Raw genomic sequence first — 27149 nt, 5'->3', positions numbered from 1 at the left:
CAGTGGATCTAAGAAGCACAGTAGCACTTGCATGGTATTATGAATCAATGTTAGGTCCCGTCGATGTTGGAGAATTTTTTTTGCCGACAGAGGCCGGTCATTGAACTGGTTGAGCGTGACGGAAAGCGAATGTATCTCCACACTGTACTGCGGGCACTGGCACAGAACATGATGGACTGCTTCCTCATCGCCGAAGCGGCCACAGGTTGTGGTGTCAGCCATATTTATACTGAAGATATGCCGTTACAGATGTGACGACAGACGACTGAAAGTGACGTAAACGTCGAAAATAATTGCTTATTGATTAATTTAAGTCTTATCTCTGGGGCTATGGGAGAGGTCACAGTGGAGGGCTCTGGAATAATTTTTACCACATGCGGTTCTTTAACGTGCACCTAAATACAAGTATATGTAGATTGCGGAGCGCACGCTGATAATAACAGATTTTGTTTAATAGCTGTTCATAGAAATAAGCTTAATAATAATAAATAATAAGTTTTATGCTTGTATGTGCACTTGCAGACTTCGGCCACGAACTGTTCGCATTTTATAGGAAGGGTGCCACGTTATTTGTCGTGTTTCTTGTGATTAAAACTTTTAAGTTGCTCATTTTGTTAACTGTTAATCACCACTCCTTTACACCGAAGGGGATTTAGCTCCACTTATATCTGTGAAAAGAAATAGGAAAAACTAAAGCGATCGGTGCGCAAAGAAATCACTTTTGCGTGAAAAAGAAACCGTCACAAGAGAGATGTTAAAGTGGAGTGGCATTCCCGCTGAGGGAAATAAATCCTTCGAAAGTCATGTTATTATAGATTCGATGGACTCAATACCGAGGGCAGATGAATAAGATGATAAATTGGCACTGTCGGAGGACGCCGTCCGTTGCCAATGACATCTTCCGGATCGATCATTGGGAATGTCTAGGTAACGTTGCACAACATCTCTTCTGCCATCAAGGCTACTTGAGTGTTCCCTTGACTCGTATCGTAGAAGACCGTCCCGCTTCAAGGAAATCTGTGGAGGCCTTGTGAACTTACGCACCACGAAGGACGACGCATCGATCGCACCCCTCAAGGTTGGCCACCTTGGCACGCATAATATCTGTACCAAGGTCTGAACCTTGGTTGCCGCCATTAACACACACCGCGTGGGGAAAAATGTCTGAAACAACCGAGTATGAAGCAGGATGTTATCCTGACAAAACTGCGGGGACATTATTTTCGGTTGGCGAGGAGCGAGGGAGGTAAACACCTTACATTCACGTGGAGCTCTTTTTTGGCCATTTGCCCACCAATTTTAAGCGCCATGAAGTAAAAAAAACCCCCCCTTACACTTGGGATTTTAATGCTGGCATTATTCTCGTTAATGTTTTTCCGACGTCGTTACCTGTACCCCAAACGATCGTTTTGTTTATGCAGCAATTACATGAGCAGAAGTCAAAATGTTTAGGAGGATGCTGACGGTAATCGGCCTTACATCATAGGAAAGGGCGAGGTAATGTTTTAAGCAAACATTTGCAAAATTCACACCGGACGGGCATCGGCATTGTCCTTGAAATACGGAGGAAGAGAATCAACATTAGGTTTTTTCGGCTAACCGCCAAGACTACATTTGGTGATTTTATATAACAAATATAGATCCAGATTTGTGATAATCGCTTCTGTATTAATTCCTTCATGCAATGCTGCCGGAGATGGCTTCTTCAATATTTAATTATGTTGCGCTTGTGTGTGCAAATTTTAGTAAAGTGTTCAAGAACATGCTTACTGGTTGCACTATGCACCGAGATTATTGAGCTCGGTCACTTAAACGCATAACAGCACTACTGCTCGCGCGTTTATCGGCCAGGTCAGGTTAGTTATTCTTGTGCATATCTGTTTCTTTTCGAGACAAAAAAAACTTCTGGACGTTACTTTCTTTCCCCGTTAGCGACATTAAGTTTTAAGATATCAAATAAATAAAGATTTTGGTTTCTCTGTTTCAAAGGTCGTTATGTTTTCGTTATGGTAGCGTACTTTGTAGCTTTAACCCACGCTTCCTTAGCGTCAAGCGAGACTATATCGACATTTATCTCGTAACACAACTATATCCCGTTTATGATCTAATTTAAGTTTTTTTGACGTATGCATGCTGCGTCACGGTAGCGGTATTCTGTGGATTTTGCCGATGGTTCCTTACTCTAAGCGATATTATAGCGACATTTCTCTCGTAAAACAAGTCGATCCTTTTGATGACTTAATTTAAGTTTTTTGATGTATGCATGCTGCGTTCTATACCTGCACCATTCTGTGCTACTGCGAGCAGTGAGGCGAAAATTAGTCACATGCATAAGCACCAGTCGGCGGGGTACAGACTCCATAGCGATGTGCTTAAAAAGCCACGGCAATATCAGTGTACTGTGCATTCATCCGCTGAAATCATTATGCTGACGTAGCCACAACGACGTACACTTGGCACACGGTAACTTTTCTTTAATTCCGGAAAGTCTTCAAGGTTCAAATGGCCCTTTGTAGAACAACTCATCAGTGAAGCAGTATTACATGGGCAGGTAACTTTTATATACGATCTCCAGTCCCTCAATAACTGATGAACTAGCCTTTCCAGAAGGCAGGAAACAGCAGTCAGCTCAAACATCAAAATGGCCTTACCGCATGTGACGCTTGAACAGAAATTCTGTTTTTTCAGAACATGGCTTCCACTGGGTTATAATACCATGCTTTCAATAAAGCAAGAAAACCGTGACATAAGGATAACTCAGAAAAACAGACATTGAGGAATCATTTTTCCCTTTAAACATGCAGAGCCTTCGAGCATCCTGCGAAAGACTGCAATGACATGAATAACTATAGCGAACAGGAACATAGTATGGGTCACTTAGAAATCTCTGTAAGCACATATGAGAAGAATATATCTTCTGAATAACCTCTGTTTTTCTTGTGAAAAGCAACACAACAAACTCCAGAAAGATTGCCTGCCTGATAAAATGACATTCGCCGTTGCGCTCATCGATTGGATTATACCAGGAGCTGCATACGGAAAAAGTATAAAGGTGTTATAACGTTTATGGTAGAGGTGGTATTTTATGGTGTATTTTATGGTAGTCATGTGCTGTTTATGTCGAGACGTTCAGCCAATAAACGTGAGTTAACAATGAAAAAATCACCTCGAACTGCGACCAAAGCGCAAGCTTGCCGGCGATGCGCAAAGCACTGGTGTGGTACAGCGAAACCGTAAGAGTTACATATTGGGCGAGTTCGTACACGGTACTTTGTAACGGTAGGCGAGCGTTTGTTGGCATACCTTTAAAAAGCAGTGAAACCAACTAACAGAGGCAAACCATGAACGATATGAATGAGTTTCTGGGGAAATAATAAAATGAAGAAAACATTCTCCATACAGGAGACATTGAAGTGATGCAATGATTAATAACAAGGCGTAACATTTTCGAGTGAGACGTGCCGGCGGATGTGTCAACTTCTTCGGTGAGGGTTGCCAGTGTGCGAAGTGCACAATCCCCTGTGAACTCGGGCTAAACTGTAATCAGGTATTGCTCCCATTCGCTGTCGTCAGCATTACTTATTTCTCGTATTAACACTCCTTCTTTTTCCCGCTGCAGAGTATCGGGTAAGATCGCACTGATTGATACCAACTTGTCTGCATTTTCTGAAACTATTATTTTCCCCCGATAATATGCAGGTGACTACGAAACTCCGTTTCCAATTATAAACGCAATGGCACTAGAACTGCTTTGGCCTGACGACGTCCCTGCACTGAAGCGGCACACTTCCAGAGAGTGTCAGTGGGTCAGATCAGGAGGACTTAAATATTAGAACTATTCCATCTTTACACCGAGAAAGAGAGCGAAAGATAAACAAGACAAGTGAAAAAAGGTTAAACCGGAAGAAGTCGTTTTCGCATTCGAAGTTCAGCTTGTTCATACGAGGCCAGCTACAGAGCTTACCGTTCCTTGGCAAGAGGACTTAGCTCTTGCTCAGGTGTCGAAGGATGACCTTGTAGCCCCAGTGTACAAGTTTCCTTCTAAGCTAAACTACTACATTCGGCCGGAGTTTGTTCCTTCAGTACAAGGAAGTCGTCATGCCATAGATGCTCTAATGTTGAGTTTAAGATAGAAATAATTGCTTCATAGTAAGCTTACATCCCCTATAGCCGATCAGAAAAATATCTACAGTCACGTAAACCTTGCCGCTATCTTTAGCTCTTGTTCTCTATGAAATAGGCTTAATAGGTCATCCACATGCCAGGGGTTTAGTTTTTATCTTCTGTACAGCGCTTCCCTTCACCACTTGTTGTTTATAGCTTGCGCAGACTTTCTCAACATAAAATTTCTTAAGGTTAATGTTTCATACATGATTTTTATAGCAATGGATATTCTAAAGTATCTTGTTTTGTCTTGTGACTTGACAGTCAGTTCACTTGAAAAACACGCGGCAGTTGGCAGCTCATTCAAAATTTTTGTTTTGGTCTCCTTGTAACTGAGAGTACAAGCCACTGTTGCAGGTTAACCGACAACGCACACAGCATGTGAATGCCCCGACGAAATTGGCCGCTGAAAGGACGCTGTCTCACTTCTAAACTTCGTCCTCCTTCGTCCTCCTTAACTAAATATCAGAAAAAAACTTGAAATTTAATCGTTAGCCTAAAAATTAGAAATCCATTATGTCTTCATCGTTTTGACTGACGCTAGCGCATATAGTTCGGCAATGTTCTATAGTAGGGAAACAACGCAATGACAACTACCATAAGTCTTGATCTATTCGTCAGCAAAGCACAGTCAGAACTGCCCTGTAGCGAGAGTAAAAAAAAAATGCTGTAGTGCGAAAGCTGTGCTAGCACAAGGAAGCATCCAAAGCCCCTTTATTTTCCGCCTTGCAGACATGTTTGGCGTGTCTGTCAAACCTTCGTGTACATGTCTTGGGCTGGTTGGCTGATCCTTCCGGCTAGACAGCCAAGGGCGAAGCACAGACGTAGACATGTCTCGCTGGGGAGCAGTCATAGTTACCGCACTGGCTTCACTGCTCTGCGGTGCCGAACGGCCCGTGGTCCGCACACCTTACGGGCCAGTGGAGGGCGTACGTTTGTTTCACCAAGGAAAATACATAGACGGTTTCTTTGGAATCCCATTCGCCCAGCCACCTGTCGGCGAGCTCAGATTTCGAAAGCCACTGCCTGTGAAGCCTTGGAAGATCGTGCGAGACGCCAGCCAGTTTCAGCCGGCATGTATGCAAACCAACCATCTCCTGAACCGCGATGTTTTGCTCAACTACTCCACTTCCTCGTCCGAGGACTGTTTGCACATAAACGTCTGGAGGCCAAGCTGCATCACTAAAAACAACTGCGAATACGAGTCTCCACTGCTGCCCGTCGTACTCTTCATATATGGCGGCGCCTTCCAGTGGGGCGACGCGTCAGCCTTCTACAACGACGGTATTGCGTTCTCCTCAGTGAATGAAGTTGTTTTTGTGAGCTTCAACTATCGCACAAACGTGTTCGGATTTCTCAGTGATTGGTCCTCTGATGCGCCCGGGAATCTGGCTTTTTGGGATCAACTGCTGGCCATGCAATGGGTGCGAAGGAGCGTTTCCACCTTTGGTGGTGACCCACTGCTGGTTACTCTGTACGGTCAGAGTTCAGGAGCCATGTCTGCTAGCATCCATGTCTTGTCTCCAATGAGCAAAGGACTTTTTAAGAGGTGCATCTTAGAAAGCGGCACGGCATTATCGCTGATAGCATTTCAGCGCCGCAATAAGATGAGCTTTTTCAACAACCTGGTTGGACAGCTAAATTGTACCGATCGTACGAGCAACTCGTCAGCGATGGTGGAGTGCATGAGGAAAGTGAACGCCCGCGAAGTAATCCACAAGCTCGCAGCAGTGGGCCAGTTATCGAGCATGTTCTTTCCAATCTCAGGGGATGCGTTCGTGCCGCAGTACCCGATAGATATCGACAATGTCGACTGCATTAATGGTGAAGAGATGCTTATGGGCACTACGCTTGACGAAGGAACCGTGTTTTTTTACCACCCGATAAAAAGGCTTCGAGACTTGGAACCTCTTTTGCACGACTATTACGAGGGTGCTACAGCTATTGTGTTGAGCACGTCGTTCTCTATTCCTCTCTCAGTAGCACGCCACTACATCTCGACTTTATTTCCGAACTCTGCGATTAACCTCAGTACTGATGAAATACTACAGACTCTTAGCCACTCATTTGGAGACCCTGTGTTCGTCTGTAGCACAAACTTATGGGGGGAGGAGCTGGCTAGGCGAGGACACGACGTCTACCGCTATGTTTATGGCCATCGTACGCCACTTGGCATCTGGGACGAGTGGATGGGCGTTGTGCACACGGACGACTTGCCGTACATGCTGGGTTCTGTGGCGACGTTAAAGGAGAACTTACGTGCAAAGCGATGGGGCGACTTGCCGGAATGGTTCAGAAACTACAATGCGACATCTGCGGAACTTTCATTTAGCATGAACCTAGTGAAATCCCTTGGAGCATTTGTAAAGACGGGGTAAGTGGGTATATCTTTCTCTTTACTCTTCCTATATACCATGAATCAGATAGTTGGACCGGATAGTGGTTTCCCAGAGAACACTACGCCCCCTCGGCCTCTTTAACTGCCCCCCTCCCTCCTCAGAAAAAAAGAAGGGTTGCAAAGCAATGCTGGCGAGGAACTCTTACCAGACTTATGCGAGGTTCGCACAATCCTTGATCACATACCAGTGAAACCACGACGTGTTCCCGCCAAACATGATCACGCGGGTGCTCTCGGAACGCAATTTCGTTCATACACGTGTTACACAAGTGATATTTTCTCAACCACCACAATAGATTGAACCCCTATCTATATAAAGGGATTAATTAAATATTAATCATCCATGAATCATTAATCACAGACTACGTAGGTTGGCACATGCAAATCTTTAACTACGTCTCTGCAAATTTGAGCTTGAAATACATATCGCCATATTCGTATAGATATATTTCAATTGATTTCGCCGCAACTTAAGACGTTTCCGGGAACTACCCAGTACTTTGTCTTTTTTTTCAGTATGTCATAACAGATACGTACACTAGAAAAATTTTCGCGGGTATATTTAGCGAAGTTTGTCTGTATCTGTGCAAAGTTACGTTCGAATTCCGTCTTTAGCTCTTATGCAACTATTACGCTAGTTACTTCGTGACCCTAACGACGCCCTTCAATTAGTGTGTCCTTAATAATTTTTTGTCACTTTCCCAATTGTCCCAGATAACACTTTAACTTGCGCCCTGTGTTTTACCAGCTATATTCCTTCACATTTTCCCTCGATATTGACTGCTAGCTCTGGAGTGTAATTGGTTATTTACTCCAGGTGCACCTACTTGCAATTAGCGAAACTTCCATAATTTCTCGTTAATCGTGCAATTAAATTAAATTTTGCAATTCCTTCTCAAAATTATGAACAATGCCACGTGCATTGTGTAGCAAAATGCGTCTAGGCACCTGAGAGCAACGGTATTAGCCCAGGCCTCCCTCCTGATTTTCAACATTGGATACATATGGGTCGTTTCAGCGGTCCTTGTTAGACTTCATGCAAAAAAAAAAAACCTTTTTATTATACGTGTGATGCCTTTTAAAATGTTTCACACGAAAGCGTTAAGGGCTCCGTGTCGCAGAAAATCCGGCGTACCGCGTCCTGGGTCCAGCGTCGACCGCCTTGTGAGCGGAAAGTTCTTACGAACCACGCATACCCAATCACGCACGCCGTCGGTGTAGCGGATAGATGTTACTGAACTAATTGAATTTCACAAAGTAAAATGCGTCAGAAAATTGTAAGGTAGGACTTACACACAACCTACAGACATGACAGCGTTGGATGGTAATTTGAATATTCGAGAAAACATAGCCTGTTACGCGTAAACTCGAATAAAAATCCGTTTTCCAGCGTTTCTACAATTCCTAGAGTGGCGCGCCCAGTTCCTTGCAACATCGTCCACATGGCGCTCGCCTCCGCGCATCCGCGGCCCACGCAAGAGGCCGCGTTTCTACCAGAAAGCTTGCCTTCATGCATAGCGTTCGATGCCAACGTTTCCTTGTAAACATTAAGCTTACATAAGCTACAATCGCCAGGAAGCGTGAGAAGTAGGCAGGGATCTTCGCTATCGCGTTCCACTCTTAAAAGCTAAGCTTAAGCACCCTCCAACTTTTTGTTGCAACATGTATTATGCCTGGGGGTAACCTATCGCATGGAAAAAATAAAATAAAAACATGTGTAGTGCACCCAAGCCGTTAAACTCCCTTTCCCGGTGACAAACCAGGAACGTAGCACTGTATGCGTAGCAAACACTACATCTGCAAGAACTTTCCCGAGTAAGTACACTGCCACAAAAGTATAGGAAATGCATCAGCCTCCTGCACCTAAACAGCAAATAAATAGCCTTTGTGTTTGCAAAAGCCGCCAAGAATCTCTGAGCGAGCAAAAAAGTTGGAGAATTGTTATGCAATGTGACATTTTCCCGTGACCGAAATGAACTCTTTAAAAGATCCTCGTCTGCAGTTCTTATGCGCAATGCTACAGTAGTTCAGGGCATTTGCCCATTTTTTTTAATTACGAAGGAGAAGATATTTACACATTTAAAATTTTTTTTTCTTGCGGCTCGAAAATTTTCAAAAATCTTAGTTCTTTAGTCTCATGTATATGAATGTTACGTTTGTAAAAGATGTTTAGCCTTAGCACCCTCTCTATCCAATTTAAAATATCTTATAGAGCATCTAACGTGCTACGGCCTGGTCAGGTGCTTTAAATAAGCAGGCGGAAATAACTGGGCAGTATCTAGATGGGTAATTTGGAAAGTTCACAAGTTAGTTTTTTTAATTATTCCCTTTAGCACACATGTTGCAATTGCAAAATTGAAGCATAGCAATCATCAAGTCATGTTTGCTTAGCAATGAATTAGGGAATCTTCTTAATTAGTCACCTGGACATCGCGAGTTGCAGCGCAAGTCGCTTTCGCCTCTTCAGATAATCCCCTTGAACAGACTGCATTGCGGTACCTGCCACCGGCAATGAAAAAAAAGAAGACGCTATGCACGAAGACGAGCGTTCTGCGCACATACGCGGCCTCTTGTGTAGGCCGCGGATGTGCGCAGGCGAGCGCCATCTGGATGGTGTTGCAAGAAACGGGGCGCGCCATTCTATGAATTGTAGAAACGCTAGAAAAGGGGTTTGTGTTTGAGTTTCTGTGTAACGGAATTATATTGGCGATCGACAATGGACGCGGGACGCCGGATTTTTTTGCGACAACGGGCCCTTAACACTGTCGCCTTCAAGAAAAAAAAAAGAACTCTTTGAACCAAACAAAATTGTGTGGTATATATGTATTGCTTGCAACGCTCACTGCAAACGAGGGATAGCAAACGCCGAGCTTACTAGGCTAGCAAAACCCGAAGCTATCTGTATACGTTCGCAACACCTAAAGGCGCGATGATCGTCGTCAAGTTGAAAAGGCTGGAAGGTTGTCGACGGTGTCCCAAAACTACGCCATACACGACTGAAGGCCCAAGGTGAAGAGGGCGCAAAAGTAGTGCCTTAGCAAAGGCTACACTGCATTGTGATTCTCGAATCTAATGTCCGGCTTAGTTTACCGACAGATGTGGCTTCAAATGTGCTACAAGCACGGTGATCCTTACCGTACTCGTCTGTCTCTTTACAAAGTGTGGTTTGTGCTAGCTGATTCGCCGGCCTTAATTGCGGAGTCAATTTGTACTGGAAGGAGATGTATCGCCGCCTTCCGAGCGGTTCAATATGACGTGGCTTGCCTCTCTTGTGCCACCTATGCTTTCGAGTGGCATTCACGAATTTGTACTCATTCCTCCTCAGAACGGCCGGCATTCACAAGTGCAATGTTTTTGAATGCAAAGGAACAATTGCGCACCTTTTCTCAGAGTGTTCTCGCTTCAATTCGCAAGGAAACGCACTCTCCATCGCGTGTCACCTACTTGAGTCAAGTATCAAAAAAGAAAGAATTCATCCATCCTGGTCCAAATTATCTATGCTAGAGTAATTTTAAAAGCACAGCTGTATTTTGTGAAAGACTGCGAGCGCTGTCAGGTGTTTGCCTTTTAGCAGGCATTTCCTTCTCTCGCATCTTGCTTCCTCTCGCCTCATATGTTCTAGCATTTCTCTTTCCCAGAACAGGGTAGCCAATTAGGAGTTTATTCTGATTAGCTGCTCTGCCTTTACTGTCAATTTATCTCTCTGTATTAGAGTATTTAAAAACGTTATATCTTATCCCAAGGACTTCCCGTTTTGTTGATTGCAGGTCACGCTAATCTGTACATTACTATTGCGACCACTAGTAGTCATTTACAAGCTTTTTACTTATGTATGTTGGAATAACAGTATTACATTCATTTTTATTCATGCCTCATTATTGAAAAAAAATGACTACATCTTTTTTGCACGACAATGCGCGCATTACGTTGCTAGAAAAAAAAAAGAAAAATAGGGGACAGCCATTGGTATATCAGGTTTACATTCCATTGCTCACTGCCTGGGAGCACGATGTAGGCATGTATTGCCTTAGCGCACTGCTGCACACAGCTTCTGAGGTACAGCACAGTCGTGGTGGCACTCGCAACCTTTGTTCTTCCCCAGTTCCTGCACGTTTAAATAATACCGGTCTTTAGGAAACATACACCTCAGTATGTCTCTTCAGTCGTGGATTGGTCGCAACAGGGGAGATTGTTTGGCGCTACGTCCACAAATTATAAATTTTCAGGTGATAAATCAGTACCAAGATTAAATGAATGAATGACCAAGATTAGATGAACTTTGCTCTATGTGTACGCTCGATATAAGTTGGTAGTACTATCCGATAATATAAGGTAGCCGTATAGGAGGCGTGAAATGGCTCGTTAGCAGTGAAGATAATAAATAATCAAGGAGAATCACTGCAGCAATAACGCAGCAATCGAATAGAGAAACTGATTTCGATTTAAGCGTCCCTATAGGAAGTATGAGCAAGCCGTCTGAAGGACTTCGTCATTTCGCTGCTCTATCAAACACAGTGATGAGGCTACGTCGGCGAAGGCTGTGATGGGTGTCGATTAGTGGTTTATTATTTTTTTTGGGTGCATAGGATATGCATCAAGGAAAGACACATGGCTTATCTGTAAGCGAATTTATTTTGCGAACCTCATTCGAGCGATGCTCGTGCTCTGTGGAAACATACCGAAAAGGAAGCAGCGCAAGAAGACACGGACGGAGACAAGACGCCAAGGACGAGCGCTGACTTCAGCTCTCGCCCTTGTCGTGTTGCCTCCGTCAGTGTCTTGTTTGCGCTGCCGCCTATTCAAATATGTACCAACACGCCAAATTCGCCACGGTGATCAAGGATCAAGGAGAAGTATGGGAGAGACCTTTGCCCTGCAGTGGGCGTAACCAGGCTGATGATGATGATGATGATCAAGGAGACATGCTGCAGACAATTTCGTGTGGCATTTAAATTATGCACATCCAACTTATATGTTGTAACTTGTGTGATGCGCGAATTTAGTCAAGCGTTTATAGATAAACGCTATGCAATTGGATGCGCTGTGCACAATTGTGCCCATTTTCACCCAGTGCAACGTGTAATATCATGCAATATTCATGTTTACGTACCACGGAGGTCACAACTTTAGTACTATGCAATGCTTATGTTTATACCCTACACTGTTCACAAGCTATTCCGAAATGTATATAGCGAATGATGCGGACACAGTTTGAGAAGTCAACGCAGGGATGTCACGAGGACGAAGGCCATGTATGATGCTTTTCAAGGCAAAAATGGTGATCAGAAGTGTATGCAGACAGAAGTACGACGCGTACGCAAGTAAATTTCCGAATTCTATACCACTCGTGTCACAGTCGCTTCTAGTCATCCTGAGCGATTCGCCAGATGGAAATATACGCAGTGCCAGGTGCCCAATGGTCCAAAGAATGGTGTATATCGAGTATAACAAAATAAAATAAGCCGTTGAATATTATGCCCTATTGTAAAAGTTCTGCAATCTTTAAAAGTACTATGGACGAGCCCACAAATTCATCATTGCATTTGACTATACAGAGTAGTCGAGCACTCGCTATAGCACTACTTTGTCGTTCAAAATTCATATCAGTCTATTCGTTGAGAAACTTACGTACTTATACCGAACACCCCAGTATATGGAGCAAGGGCGAGTGAACACTCACTCACTCACTCACTCGCTCGCTCGCTCACTCACTCACTCACTCACTCACTCACTCACTCACTCACTCACTCACTCACTCACTCACTCACTCACTCACTCACTCACTCACTCACTCACTCACTCACTCACTCACTCACTCACTCACTCACTCACTCACTCACTCACTCACTCACTCACTCACTCACTCACTCACTCACTCACTCACTCACTCACTCACTCACTCACTCACTCACTCACTCACTCACTCACTCACTCACTCACTCACTCACTCACTCACTCACTCACTCACTCACTCACTCACTCACTCACTCACTCACTCACTCACTCACTCACTCACTCACTCACTCACTCACTCACTCACTCACTCACTCACTCACTCACTCACTCACTCACTCACTCACTCACTCACTCACTCACTCACTCACTCACTCACTCACTCACTCACTCACTCACTCACTCACTCACTCACTCACTCACTCACTCACTCACTCACTCACTCGGTCGGTCGGTCGGTCGGTCGGTCGGTCGGTCGGTCGGTAGGAAGGGACGAGCTACATTGTAGATAACACCAGCGATGGCCTCCTTACCCGGCGAAGCATGGGAGTTCGGTGACATACTACTTGAGCCACAGTAGCTCCCAATAATCCTGAGCGACCGGCCAAATGGACACAAAGGCACTGCCAAGTACCCAATCGTCAAAGAATGGGGTATACCAAATATAGGAAAAATCGTGTGCCATTCCTCCCTGTGAAAGCGAATGACCAACGAAGCTGTTAAGAACCGAGGTGACACCGAGGTGACAAAGAGATTTGAACGAAAGTACGAACAAATTTATTGTCCTGATCGGTGGTTATCGTGACGGTAGCTACGCACACATATTCCATGATGAATTACAGTGATTAGACCTGTGGATTCTGTACTGCATCTTTATGTGTTTTTCTCCTTAGTTTTATTATCGGTCCATTGTCATTGTATAAGTAACACGCGCGATAAAATAAAACGTTTAGTTGAGAGTTAGCGCTGTGTATGTGTCTTCTTATTCTTGGTCCCTGTCGTGTCGTGCTGCTCCGTTGTCTATTATGAATCCAAACCAACTAGCTCGGCAACGTGTCCTAGCGAATCAGTGAAGTCTGTTTTGTTATTTACTTTGTGATGAAACTGAAGATATAGATTACCGGTGAGCGCATTCTGAAGAGCATGAATATCTAAACACCGTCGACAAAGAAAAAGAAGCAGCAGATGACATTAAACAATTAAATAAACAAGTTGACACGATGATACAATTTTTCTATACATAAACTCGGTACCTCGGTAAAAGAAAAAAGTTAGAAAGGAAGAAAAATAACAGAAGAAGTCTTCTTCTGTTATTGTTGTTATTGTTATTATGTTATTGTATGTTAAACGCCACTTGCGCCACGCCCCCCAACATGTAAAATTACTAGCCTATCAGTCTCTCGTCAGGGCGAAATTAGAATATGCATCCCCCATTTGGAACCCTCATCAAGTATATCTCATCAATCAACTGGAATAGCTTCAAAATCGAGCTGCAAGATTTATTCATTCTAAGTACTCCTACAACATCAGTATATCGGCACTAAAAACAGCAACATCAGTATATCGGCACTAAAAACAGAATCTGGCTTATCATTGCTTGCATCTCGCCGCCGCATTGCTAGTCTTTGTCTTTTTCACAAGTTCTTTTACAGCTCACTTGGCAAAGCACCATGCATTCTCCCCCCGGCACGCATATCCAGTCGCACCGGTCACCCGCAACAAGTCGCGCGCCCACGTACACGCGCTGTCACTTTTTCGTCTTCATTCTTTTTTCGTGCAGCAACAGACTGGAACGGCCTTTCCAACGAAATCACAGTCATAACCTGTCCTAGCACATTTTTAAACACCGTAACAAATTATCTTACCCTGTAATAAAAATATGGCCTTCAATTTCTTTATTTATGTATGTACCCACCCCTTATGTAATACTCCTTCAATGGGGCCTTTAAGGAAATAAAATGAAATGAAATGAAATGAAAAAGCTTAAAATATCATTTAATGCCAAGCACAACTGTACTTAAGATATAACTAAATTAATCCCCAAATAAAAAGCACACCTCCCGGCCGTGACACGAATGAGCGCGTATTGCACAAAGAATTTAGATCCAACGTCAATGTTGGAATATACGGGGTGTCCCACGTAACTTTAGCCATACCTTAAAGATATGCAAATGCCACATAGCTGGACCGAACCAAGGTGATGTTGTTTGTCCTTGCTTGGAGCTACTCAAATTATTATTTTTTTCATTCCGCCTCATTAGATAGTCAGTCTTAATTAAATAATCAACTTGTCAAATATTATAATTATATGAAAAGCGTCAACGAAAAAATTGTAGAGCGACATGAAAGACTACCGATACAGCTTTGTGTTACTCAATACGGGCTACATAACAGTGTTTTACCCAGCGTGAAAGAAGCCCGCTAATACACGCAAAGTGTCTCCAACGGCCAGTAGTGCGGCAATCTTGCGTGTATTCTTTAAGTGCTGTTAAACCAACGGTGAAGCGCACAATTGCGTTTACATTCACCCTGTGCAACGTAAACTATCATGCAGTGTCCATTAAGCCGTGTGGAAAGTCGTCACACGTGAACTGTCACCGGTGCGGTTTGAAAAGCGTGCAAAAGTTTTTCGACAACGCGTGACCCCACGGGACTCAGTGTTATGCGTTTCTACAGCCACCGCTGGCCTGAGAATTTGGCCGAGCACTGACGCTTATTTAAGTCAAGAACACTGCGAGCAAGAACTTGGACATGGAGCTCAGATATTCTATCTGCGCGCCCTTCTAGCACGTTAAAGCTGGAGCGAATGGATGGTCAAAATGTGGTAACACTCGCTCCGCTAACAAATATGCCAATATTTTCGATATGTACAATTCACCGCTGCGTCTCAGACACTATGACGAAGGCACGAGACTTGAGGTTCGATTGCCTGTTTCGATGGCCACATTCCGATGGGGGTGGAAAGCAAGAGCACGATGGATGCATTTATACACAGGGGCACGTTGAACAACGCGAGGGTGGTTGAACATTGAACGCACACGACCTGCGCGACTTCGGATAAACTTGCCAGCAGATGGAGCTCAAGCAAAGAAGAACGCACTCCGCGCCATTGGGATGTTCACTGAACGTGAGGAGTGTAGGCGCTACTATTGTTAGCTGAAATTAGGCATAAGGCTAAAAAGCTTGTGTTAAATGGCCGTACAATGAAAATTGTAAGTATTAAAGATTCGGAATATTGCCAACAGTACTGAATAAGACCTAAATACCTCATATTAATCTCTCGAATGACCACCCGCTGTTACTTTCCTGTGTCATACGGGGCATACAGGCATGACCTCAACAGAAAGCTAGAAGGAGTGAAGCAAAATTCCGCCATCGATAGAAAACAAATAGTTTCTCATGATGACCTGTATAGGCGATCTCGTATTGCGGTGTTTCTGCAGAGAGCTTATCCTGAGAAAGTAAGTTTGGGGCCCCCTAGTGAGTGGCAAATAAAATATTCTTTTTTTTTGCATGAACTGCTGAATTTGCGAAAGAAAATATATATTCAGTACTCACTTCGGCAATTAGCTATATGAGATATAACAATGTATGTGCGTTATTTATGGCTTGACTCGGTGCGGAACTTTCCGAACTCTTTGATTTATTAAGCGAACACTTCACGCGCATACTGCCAGAGTCATACACGAAGCTCTCGTAAACAATAGAGTAGGAAATGTGTGCTGTGTTCGCTAGAACAGAATGGCTGGATAGAAACATGTAAGCGGGAACTTTCAAGTAGCTTTAATTAGGGGACTGAAGTTAGCGTTTTGAGGTAGTTACGTTTGTACCTACGTTTGCAGAATTATCTTGAAATCGTAGAAGTGACAGCGTCGCATTTTGATTTTGTTGTTTCGATTGCATCTCGCCGAGATATACGTGACGCCGTAGCAATGCCGCTCTTGTGTGACATTCGACGATAGGGATCACCGAGTGTGCAAGGCTGATTCTGTGTTGCGCCAGGATCACGATGCTGTTAGGATACGGAAGGAAGGGTGAACCGGTTCGTTACCTCCTCGGCTTCTAATTGGATCGTGGATGCGTAATCCGGCACCGTCCGGAAGCCTTCGTAGGGGAAACAGTGAGGTGGAGATATAGGCGATCAGCGTTCAAGGTTTCTCTCCCATTCCGTTGACTTAGTTTCTCCGACCCCCTTTCAAAACACAACAAACACGAAGCGGGGCACAGAGGCAAGGTGAAGGAGGAAGGGGAAGGAAATGAAAGGAGGGAATTCGCTCTCTGAGAGTTCAGTGCCTCTTAGAAACGGCGTCAGTGCACTCGAGCACAACGTCGCCAAGCGGCATTTTAGAAGAGAGCGCCATACACACCGGCAGCACCAGACATCGCTGACACTGTTGCGGAGATGACGCCGTGTCACGCATTACTTATAATTTGCCTGTTGGCATTTGTCTCTGCGGGAGATGTACCGCAGGTCTACACAGAGACAGGCCTCGTCTCTGGAGAACGGTTAACCGTCAACAAGCGCCAGGTGGACGCGTTCTTAGGAATACCGTATGCTACGCCTCCCCTTGGAGATCTGCGCTTCAAAAAACCAGAGCCCGCCAAGCCCTGGAAGGGAACGCGCAGTGCTACGAAGAAGCCACATCCCTGCGTCCAGACGGACTTGCCGTTGGCGGACAAGCTTCCATTCAATTATTCCAGCGGGAGCGAGGACTGCCTTTACCTCAATGTGTGGAGACCGGCGAAGCATTGTGCAGCATCCTTATCAAAATGTGACGCTAAGCTGCCCGTCGTCGTCTTCATACATGGTGGAGGATTCCAATGGGGAGACTCGGCGCTGTTCTTGTACGACGGAAGCAACTTCGCGCCGACAGCGAACGTCGTGTTCGTGACATTCAACTACAGAGTCAGCATTTTCGGGTTTCTGTCGCTGGACAACAAGGAGCTTCCAGGAAATATGGGACTCTGGGACCAACATCTTTTACTCAAGTGGGTTCGTGCCAACATCGGTTACTTCGGTGGTGACGCCGACGATGTAACTCTTTGGGGGCAGAGTGCTGGTGGTGCTTCGGCCGGATTTCACGCTGTTTCGCCGCACAGCAAAGGACTGTTCAAGCGCCTCATCATGCAGAGCGGCACGCCAGCGCTCACAATCCTCAACGTGTCTCACAGGAGGGCGGCCAGGATGTCAGCGGTGGCAGACACCGTCGGGTGCTTTGACCACAAGCGCAGCTTGATGGAGCAGGTCGAAGACGTACTGTCCTGCATGAAACGGGTGGACGCTCGTAAGATAATCGATGCTGTCAATGCTGAAAAGCCACTGAACCAGTTCTACCCGCCCACACACGGTGACGAGTTCCTTCCTGGTGACCCGCTTTCCGATGACACCTGGAATCACCTGAACACCAAGGAACTGTTTACGGGACACACGGCAAACGAGGGCAACTTCCTCGTGCGCAATATACGCCGTTCGGCGCCCGTTCTCGAAAATATCCTGAAGGATGACTACCGCTTTATTACGACCATCGTTCTGTCGGTAATGTTCCAGATACCTGTGTCCTCGGGCAGGCATATTGTGAAAGAGTACTTCGGCGACTACGACGAAAAGCACAGCAAGAAAAAGGTGCTCGAGATCATGGACGACATGTTCGGCGACGTTGTCTTCAACTGTCCCACGATGTTCTTTGCGGAAAAGGCGTCCCAGCAAGGCATCAATACGTACGCGTATATCTTTGCCCATGTACCCTCCACTACGCCCTGGCCCAATCCAAAAGGCCCAACACATGCGGACGACATCCCTTTCATGCTGGGAACCCTAGACTTTTTTGCTGACCCGACGAAGCTCACAGATGTCGTAACCGAGAAAGCCAAGCATCGCCTCGCTATCGGGGCAGCGAGAATCACACCAGAGGAGCGTGTGCTTGCTAACCAACTCCAGGAGATGCTCTCCTCGTACTTCAGAACGGGGTACGGTGAAAACAAGAAAAGCATGCCTAATTATAGTTTTTACAGAGTTCGCAAACATGGGAATTCCCAATGTCTATGCGAGAACAAGTGTTGTTGTTTTTTTGTTTCATGCGCAAAGTTTGCTCTACAACTTCAAATGGTGATTAACAATGTTTCTTTCAGAATTTTGAAGGTATCAGAAATAACTAGTTGTATTTAGTTGAAGTAGTCACTCTCGCTGTTCTTATTTACTATGCGATGTGGTGGCGCCTTGTTTAAGAATGGTTACCAGTTTCTAAGAGGCAAAACTATATGTCAGTTCAAATGCTGTTATCGGGAAAGTAAAAATAATATTTCAACAACTTTTGACGGATATAACTTGGAAACGAACAGTTTTGCTTACTGTTATCCGGACAGCCATTGATGTCATTCCGAGTAAACAACAAGTCGTGTACGTGAATCAATCATGATGCGTGCTCGCTACGCATAGGTAATTAATGGTTTTCGACACGCTTCTCTTGTTCCTCATTACGTCATTCGCTCAAACGTAACCGAGGCAGACGGGTGCACAAGACGCCGAACGGACGCTATGATTGAGTTTTCGGACAAGCGACGTGTGCGTATGCTCCTGTGGAAAAGGGCTTCTACAGCCTGAAGAAACAAGTCAACGACTCACCGTGTTGTGTAGAGCGGCACAGTTGCTAGATCATGTCTTTGTCTTTAATATTTTGCAGCAGTGGGTGGATATGTGCCAGTGTCTGCATCGTGACCTATCTCCTGAACTACGGCCTCGCCTCTCCCGTGGTTCGTATACATGCAGGATCTGTGACGGGAAAACAAATACAAACCGATTATGGGGATGTCGACGCTTTCCTCGGGATCCCGTACGCGCAGCCACCAGTCGGGAACCTTCGTCTGTCTAGGCCGCGACCTGCTGAAGCCTGGAATGGAACCTACGCTGCGACCAAGTTTCCTGCTCCATGTTTTCAACCAGACCAGGTATTCAACGACGACGCGCGGCTAAACTATTCTTCGTCTTCTGAAGACTGCCTCTACATTAACGTCTGGCGGCCAGCAAGCGCCTGCATCAACGATTCGGTTTGCGAGACTACGGAGCTTCCTGTACTGGTGTTTCTGCACGGCGGAGGCTTCCAATTCGGGGATTCCGGACTGCGCATATACGACGGCACAAACTTCGTGGCACGGACGAACGTCGTCTTCGTTAGTCTAAACTACCGCGTGTACTTTTACGGGTTCCTCTCTGCAGAACGTCCAGCTCTTCCGGGAAACATGGGCCTCTGGGACCAGCTCATGGCTCTCAAGTGGGTGAAACGCAACATACGTCGTTTCGGCGGCAACGAGCGAGACGTGACGCTCAGTGGTCACAGCGCGGGCGCAATAGCGGCCGGCTTGCACGCCCTTTCGCCACAAAGCCGGGGCCTCTTCAGGAGGCTGCTGCTGCAGAGCGGCACTCCGCTCACGATGATCGTCGCGCTCTCGTACAGCGGAATCACTAAGTTCGTGAACACTGCGGTCACGCTAGGCTGCTACGACACTGGCCTAAGTCTGGACGCGCAGATTGGCAACGTCGTTGGCTGCCTCAAGCGCCTGGACCACGTCTCGATCCGCACCAGAATGGCGGCGGTGAACATCAAGCGTCAAATGTTTCTTCCGGTGTACGGCGACGACATGCTGCCTTTCCACCCGCTGGATGAGAAGAACATGGATATACACGTCAGAGAGGTGTTTCTCGGGACTGTGGGGGACGAAGGGACCTTCATCGTGTACGCGCTTCGTGCCGCCATGCCTTACCTAATGCATTTCTTCGATCTCGACTACAGGCTGGCCGTGACGCTAGGTCTCAAGTTTGCGTTCGACATCCCCACACACACGGGAAAGAGCATCGTGCGAGCCTACTTTGGAGATTACAGCGTCTCCAACGACGACGGTACGATTGTGGATATTCTATCCGAGTTGATAGGCGACGCCGCGTTTGTCTGCCCCACGAACCTGTTCGCCACGAAGGCGGCAGAGCAAGGCGCCCAGACGTACCGCTACCTGTTCGCATACAAGCCTTCGTACAGCTTCTGGCCCGACTGGGCTGGCATCGCTCACGGGTGCGAGTTGCCGCTGACCATGGGATCGCTGGGGTCGTTCAAGAGCGAGCCTCGATTCACTTCGCCCAGTGGAAAGTACGGGGACGAAATGAGGAACGGAAAGGCTTCGCAGGAGGATAAAATGTTCATGGAAGAGCTGCTGCAAATATGGTCCGCCTTCATTAGGGATGGGTATGTGAGTGAAAGGGGAGCACTTCTCTGAGAGCACCTGCGTCCTCGGTGTTCAGAGAAAGAAAAACACATAACACCATCCTATCCGACGGGCAACGTTTAACGCTCTACTGATTAAGTGGTATCCCAAACCGCCAGTCATCAATACTGCTGACATATGAAAAACATGCGGAAAATATAATCAGTCACAGAGTAATATTAATATTCCATTATTTTGTTTGCCATATTGCCACTTACGAGGTGCCTTTACCATAATTGTTTCAAAAAATTGTCCTGTCCAATTCGCTGATTCAAAAAAAGAAAGAAAAGAAAGACAACGATATGTTAGGTCAGTTGACGAAATGATAAACGGCTTCGCTTCTGAGTCCCAATGCCCGTCTCAGAATGTCTTGATAGATTTTTAGAGAAGCGGCCCTAATATATTACAGGAAAATCAAGCTCTGCGATGAATGACGTTCTTCGATGTTTCATATTTATCGAAATGGTTTTTAGATTTTTAATGCTTACCCACAGGTTTTTTCATGATAAAAGGACACCGATATAACCACTTGTTTCCAGGGGCACAAGCATGAAACTTAAGATTATAGAAGGTAAAAAGTAAATACATATGGGTCTGTCGACAAATAATTTTATACCAAGCAAAGGCTGGCTTAGAGAACGTAAAGTACAACTGTTCAACTGGTATGTCTCCTTCTCTATTAGGAAGCCAAAGATTCCACTGTCGAACGCTGAGTGGCCCAAGTACTCGGCCGAGAACCCGGAGTTCGTGTACCTGCAGCCCAACAACTACACCCGAGGCTTTGGTCCCAAGAAGGAACGTTGTGAATACTGGAGACCATTCCTACTCAAGCAGTAAGTATCACTCGTGGTCATGTCTGTACTATAGTCGTCGGTATCACCATCCTGCCGGATGGGCACGAATTAGGGAGCCGCGGTTACAAAAACATGCGGTACTTCCGGGAGACGAACTGTCATTTAAGAAGCTTTAGCTCACGCCGAACTCCGATGCCGCCTATTCAAATATATGTAAAACGCAGAGCCGCTTTTCTAAGATAACCTGTGAGCCGATTTTAATGAAATGTGTTGTATTTGAGAGAGAATGTTAAATTCTAGCATCTAATAGAACCGAAATGTTAATTTAAGGCCGGAATTTTTTAAAAGTAACTTTCAAAAATTGGTAAGACTGAAAAAATATGGAAGCAAGAACTTTACAAATTCGTAGCTTTGTACTAAGAACAAATATCGCAGTTCCGTAAACTGCATCCATTAGAGCATCCAAAGCAGACAACTTTGATTTATCAAGCTACATGTTACGTGAATTTGTTAGATCGCTTCTAAGGCTACTGCAAGAGTCCTTCTCGATATCAGTGGCCTATTTAAGAGTCATATATAATACAGCAATTTTTTACGCTCTAGATCTACTAATATATACAATTCCCAGAATTTTTTATTGTTTTTCATTGCTGAGTTACAGAGTTGCAAACTTCATAGTTTAGTTTCCTGGAAATTGGCGATTTGCAACAATTTTTTATTAAAAATTTTAAGATGTAAATTAAAAATTTGCTACCAACAGTCACTAGATTTATTCTATTTCTTTATAACGCAAGAAAGCTCATCGAATTTGATGCAGCGATTGGGGAGCAAACCTATTTCTTCTTTCCCATGTATTTAGATAGGAGACCCTGAGCTAAAGCTTGCTATTAAGTGCTCCTCCTTGTTTCTTTGTTTACTCACTAGCTGTGAAAATTAGGTGTGAGAGAGCGGGCGGCTTCAAGAGCTGCGTTGTCTTTGTAATGCAGGGTCCTTTAAGTGTGCCATCATAGCCGCCTGCTCGTCGCCCTCTTTAGCTATGATCGGCTCGTTGCCTGTGTAATACCAGACGGAATTATGACATCCTATATTCTCCTCACCATTAAGTTAGTTTGTATTCACAGCAATGCTATCCGCTGCATGCTTAGAAGTAGTAGTCAAGCTCTTGACTGGGACGGCTTAAGAGTGAGGATCAACGGCGAATATCACAGCAACCTTCGGTTTGCAGATGACATTGACCTGTTCAGCAACACTGGGGACGAATTACCACATATGACAGAGGACCTTAATCGAGAAAGTGTAAAGTGGGGTTTAATATTAATATCCAGAATACCAAGGTAATTTTCAATAGCCTGGCAAGGAAACAAGTATTGAGGACCACCAGTCAACCTCTAGAGTTTGTACAGGAGTACGTTTACTTAGGCCAATTACTCACAGGGGAACCTGATCACGAGAAGCAAATTTACTTAAGAATAAAAATGACTTGCAGTGCATACGGCAGGCATCACCAAATCCTGACTGTTAGCTTACCCATATCGTCGGAAAGAAAAGTGTACAGTCATTGCATTTCATTGGTGCTAACATATGGGACAGAAATTTGGAGGTTAGCAAAAAAGCTCCAGAAGAACTTAAGAAGCGCGCAAAGAGCAATGGAACGAGAACGGTTAGGCGTAACTTTGAGAGACAGGAAAAGAGCGGTGTGGATCAGAAAGAAAACGGGGATAGTCGATATTCTGGTTTATAATAATAGAAAAGAATGGAGCTTGGTAGGCCATGTAATGCGTACGGTAGATAACTTGTCGACCGTTAGAGTTACACAACGGACGCTAAAGGTAGGGAAGCGTAGTCGAGGAAGGCAGTAAATTAGGCGGAGTGATGAAATTAGGAAATTTGCCGACCCAAGTTGGAATTAGCTAACCCAAGACAGGGGTAATTGGACACCGCAGAGAAAGGCCTTCGTCCTGTAGTAGACATAAAGGTAGGCTGGTGATAATAATCATCATGATTATGTTAACAGGTATATCATTATATTGCTCCCTTTACATCTCGTAGTTACCATACAGTTCTTAACGAAGAACTGCAATTAGTGTGCGGGCCGCCTGCTGGAAAATAGCGACTGCCACAATGCATCGTGAGGGACAATGAGGCTGGCCAGAACACGCATTTCCTGTATCATCTAAGGCTATCAGGTGAGTTCGAGGATGATGTGAAATGTGAAAATATTGTGCTGGTGCAGGAGCGCAGGCGTATCGACTGAGAAGACGTCACGGTGGTCCGAGCCGTCGTCCACGGACCCGTCGCCACCCGCCAAGCCAACACGACCTGCTGTGCAGTATACGGCTACCAAGAGTGACCTCAGACTGGAGCTGTACTCTAGCTCGTACATTCCAGAGCCGTCTACCGTGCTGTTCACTTTCTTCGCCTTCATCATCTGGATTTGCATGGCGTAGTTATATCCCGATAGTAGTTATATTTCTCGATAAGTACCAGAGTCTAGAATCATCGTTCATCACTGAGGCAATCAACTCACTTTTTTTTGGTATATTTGTAAGAGTGAGAAAATAATGAGATGACGGCAGGGGGGCCAACTTGCAAAACAAAAATAAGTACAACTGTTTGTACTGTATAATGCATAGCGACCTTCGTGTAGCGACTTCATAGACATTATTAGGTAGTGCGTGGATGCTTGGTTCAAACATTTCAGAATGCGAAAGTTTTCGTCATCACGCAGCTTTCGCCTACTTTTGTACACATAGAAAATGTAGTTCACTTTGTCTTCTTTAGTAACTTACAGAAGTAGGGGCAGCTGCGTGACAGCGATGTTCGTCTTTGGCGCTGTTTCATCATGAAAAAATTTACGGTAATAAGGCAGGTGGTCAGCAGAGAGAAAACGATTGAGAGCGAAAGAAAGGCAGAGAGGCTGTCCAGTCTGATACCCTTCACGTGGGGGAGTGAAAGAGATAGAGAGAAAGTGAGTACGAAAGTTCCAGATTATGGCACGCGCACTTGAGGCACAGCGATTCTACAGTCGAGCAGAGGCCCAGCTTCTCATCACCCAGAAAAGCATGTGAGTGCTTCTTCAATCAGTATTCAGTAGGAATATTACCTAGCATGATTACAGAAGCACTCAACACTTTTTGGAGAGATAGTCCATTGTGAATGTTGTAGTCGGAGGCCAGCCATTTCCATCAATGTCTTCTTCGTATTTAGTGGTTTGTTATGGAGTGTCTCATAACGTGTCATTTTTATGCTTGCAGCAGCTTCTTTATAGCAATAGACACAAATACTACCACGGACATACGTAAAGGTAACGCTTTATATCAGAAGTAAATATGTGATCCTAAGATAGGTTGCATGCCTAGCCACTGAGGTGTGCTTCTCTCCTTAGACTTTCTCAGAATGAAGGTACATGCAAATTATATGTTACATAGGCAGTTCTGAAAAATTTACGCAGTGTTTATTTAAGAGATTAAAATTTCGTCTTATTTTAATAGCGTTAACAATCTAATCCGATTGAAAGCAGGTATTGCGATAATGGCAGCCAAAAGTGGCACAAACTAGATTGTTCCTCTTCGTATTTTTTTTTTTTTTTTGCTTTCGAGACGCTATCACCGATCTAGTGAGAGATTTCCAGAGTGTTCTGAGTCAAATCGGCGCCGTGCTATTTCGCTTTCAAGGTGCTGGAAAAGCGCTCTCCAAATGAACGGAGCAGAGTGCGCGCTTGGTGCAAGTCTCCGCACATGCTTCGCGAAATTATTGTTCTACCTGCTTGGCGACACCTCGGGGTGCATCGTTGGATAACCTTGCGACATAACTTGCTCTGCTGAGATCTAAGGGGTCTCTTCTCTTTGTCACATCAAGGAGCGACGCAAGGAAATATCGAGGACTGCCTTTTTCGACGCCTACCCCTCCCAGAATATGGGCATTTATGGCCGTGAAATTCATGTTGCCTACTACGCTGCACAAATGAGCTCTCTGATAACCTATTCTGGCGAATTTTTCTCCATTACAGCTGTAACAAAAGTCTAAAGTATTGGTCTGGGATCCCAGCGGTCTTTGCTATTTTAGCTCTCTGAAATTTATATCTGCCGCTATCGCCTTTATTAGGTGGGGCTCGCATAGATGACTCACGCGTCGGAGTCTTAGATGTTTGCTCTGCTAAGGATGCTATGTCGACTCTGTTGAAATATAACGATTGCAACGCTGCATGGTCGCAGGTAGCAGTTAGGGTGGGTGCTACAGCGACTCCCCGCTTAGTGAACCAATTATGATTGCGACAGACATCGCACTTTCAAGACGATATCCCGGTGGTCATTCCTAGGGGAGTACATAGTAGAAATGTTGTCTCAGATGTTCCTAAACGCATTTCAGTAGTTGTTTGTTCCAATTAGTTTTACCTGGTCCAATGATGAATTAGGCAGGATCAAAAATTCGTTGTCTAATCTTCCCGTCTCCGCAGAGACAGACACAGAAATACGTGGAATGCCTTGGCCCGACCATGCCACTGAGCACGTGGAGGCTGACTATACAATAATGTCGACATCCGGCCTCATACTGAGCTCACAGTACTAAAGAACTGTACACGGTGAGAAAAAGGTTTGCTCCGAAGCACCACACGTGCGTCAATGTCCTTACCTGCATGGCCCAACAGATGTGGCCCCATAAAATTCAGCTAAAGAATATACATCGTTGGACAAATGCTGTGCTACATGGTCTTTCCAATAGACGGCGGATTTAGCAAAGCCAATATGAGAGTTGCTCATTCATGCTTCTCATTGCTTTCCCATTTGTGCCGTGAGACTTGCGCGAATTTACAATGTATCATATTTTGTAAATAAAACACTTTTCCTTCGTTTTGTCTAGGAATAATGTTTCTTAAAACTTGTTCCCGCATCCCCGGTACAGCCATGTCTAATGGTGTTCAATGGTGACGAATGAGCTCCTATAAGGAAGCACTCGTACAATGTGAATGCGCTCGTACAAAGTGAATTGGTAAAATCAAGGACACAAGCTAGCTTATTAGGTAAGCGTCGAACTTATAAGATAAATAATACATTTGGTAATTATAGATAATGGCTAGAGCACGATCCTGAAAAGGACTATTCGAGCGTTATTCGTGCTAATGCCTGCATCTCTTGTAGTCTTCTGTACCCAGTTAGGAGAGATCGCAGCATTCATAAATAAATAAAACATATAAAAACCGAAGTCCTTCGAAGCAATTTTAGAATTGTCCATACATACAACGTAGGAGACTGAGCACCACTATGTGTAATTTTGTTAGGTAGAAAATTAAGAGACAAAGAAAAGACTATACAGTTGCATTTACAGGCGCACCGTAGCAATGCCCAGAAAGAACAATTTGCGCAGGGTTATGACGCCATCGTCGTCGTTCTCACAGCAATGCTCTTGATCAGCTGTAACTGTTCTGTAGCATTACCCTGGGCGACAGAAAAACCATACCGGACCGTCTAAATTGAGTAAGCTGAAGCACAGTTGTAAGCGTTCAGCCTAGAGACGTGGACGACGTCACTGGACGAAATGAGATTTGACGATGTGGGATTGACGAGGGCAATTTCGTAGGTGACAAGAGTCCCCTGATACAACAGACGGTACGGTCCCTTGTACCAGGAAATGAGCTATGAGCTTTTAGAGCGAAGCTATTTATGCGGGTCTTATGCTGCCGTTGTCGGACGTCACTAAGATTATCGTCATCAGCAATGGCTCGAGCGTCGCCGTCTTCTTCCACAGCTAGCTCCGTTGCCTCTCGTCATTCCAGCGTACAATACGTGGAATGGGAAAAACCTACGAGT

At 45.0% G+C, this 27149-nt stretch overlaps 3 protein-coding genes across 12 annotated transcripts in view; 2 read left to right on the top strand and 1 right to left on the bottom strand.

The window, feature by feature from the left end:
- Positions 1–27149, bottom strand: part of LOC135899961 (acetylcholinesterase-like) — a 478426-nt gene that overhangs the window by 33970 nt on the left and 417307 nt on the right. The gene's annotated exons all lie outside the window — the stretch shown is intronic.
- On the top strand, positions 4995–6542 carry LOC135899930 (acetylcholinesterase-like). Its single transcript, XM_065429305.1, has one exon. It carries the CDS (start codon positions 4995–4997, stop codon positions 6540–6542), a length of 1548 nt encoding a protein of 515 aa, XP_065285377.1.
- LOC135899954 (acetylcholinesterase-1-like) lies at positions 16595–26208 on the top strand. 2 transcript variants are annotated; one of them, XM_065429345.2, is made up of 3 exons: positions 16595–18262; positions 21232–21381; positions 23576–26208. In XM_065429345.2, the coding sequence occupies exons 1-3, from the start codon at positions 16698–16700 to the stop codon at positions 23787–23789; spliced, it is 1929 nt and encodes a 642-aa protein (XP_065285417.1). In that variant the 5' UTR covers positions 16595–16697; the 3' UTR covers positions 23790–26208. The 2 variants fall into 2 exon arrangements, with proteins under 2 accessions (XP_065285417.1, XP_065285416.1); XM_065429344.2 differs by lacking the exon at positions 16595–18262 and adding an exon at positions 18286–20529.

The sequence above is a fragment of the Dermacentor albipictus genome, chromosome 4, assembly GCF_038994185.2.
Source record: "Dermacentor albipictus isolate Rhodes 1998 colony chromosome 4, USDA_Dalb.pri_finalv2, whole genome shotgun sequence".
Classification (NCBI taxonomy): Eukaryota; Metazoa; Arthropoda; class Arachnida; order Ixodida; family Ixodidae; genus Dermacentor; species Dermacentor albipictus.
This window is presented reverse-complemented; position numbering and strand designations above follow the sequence as displayed.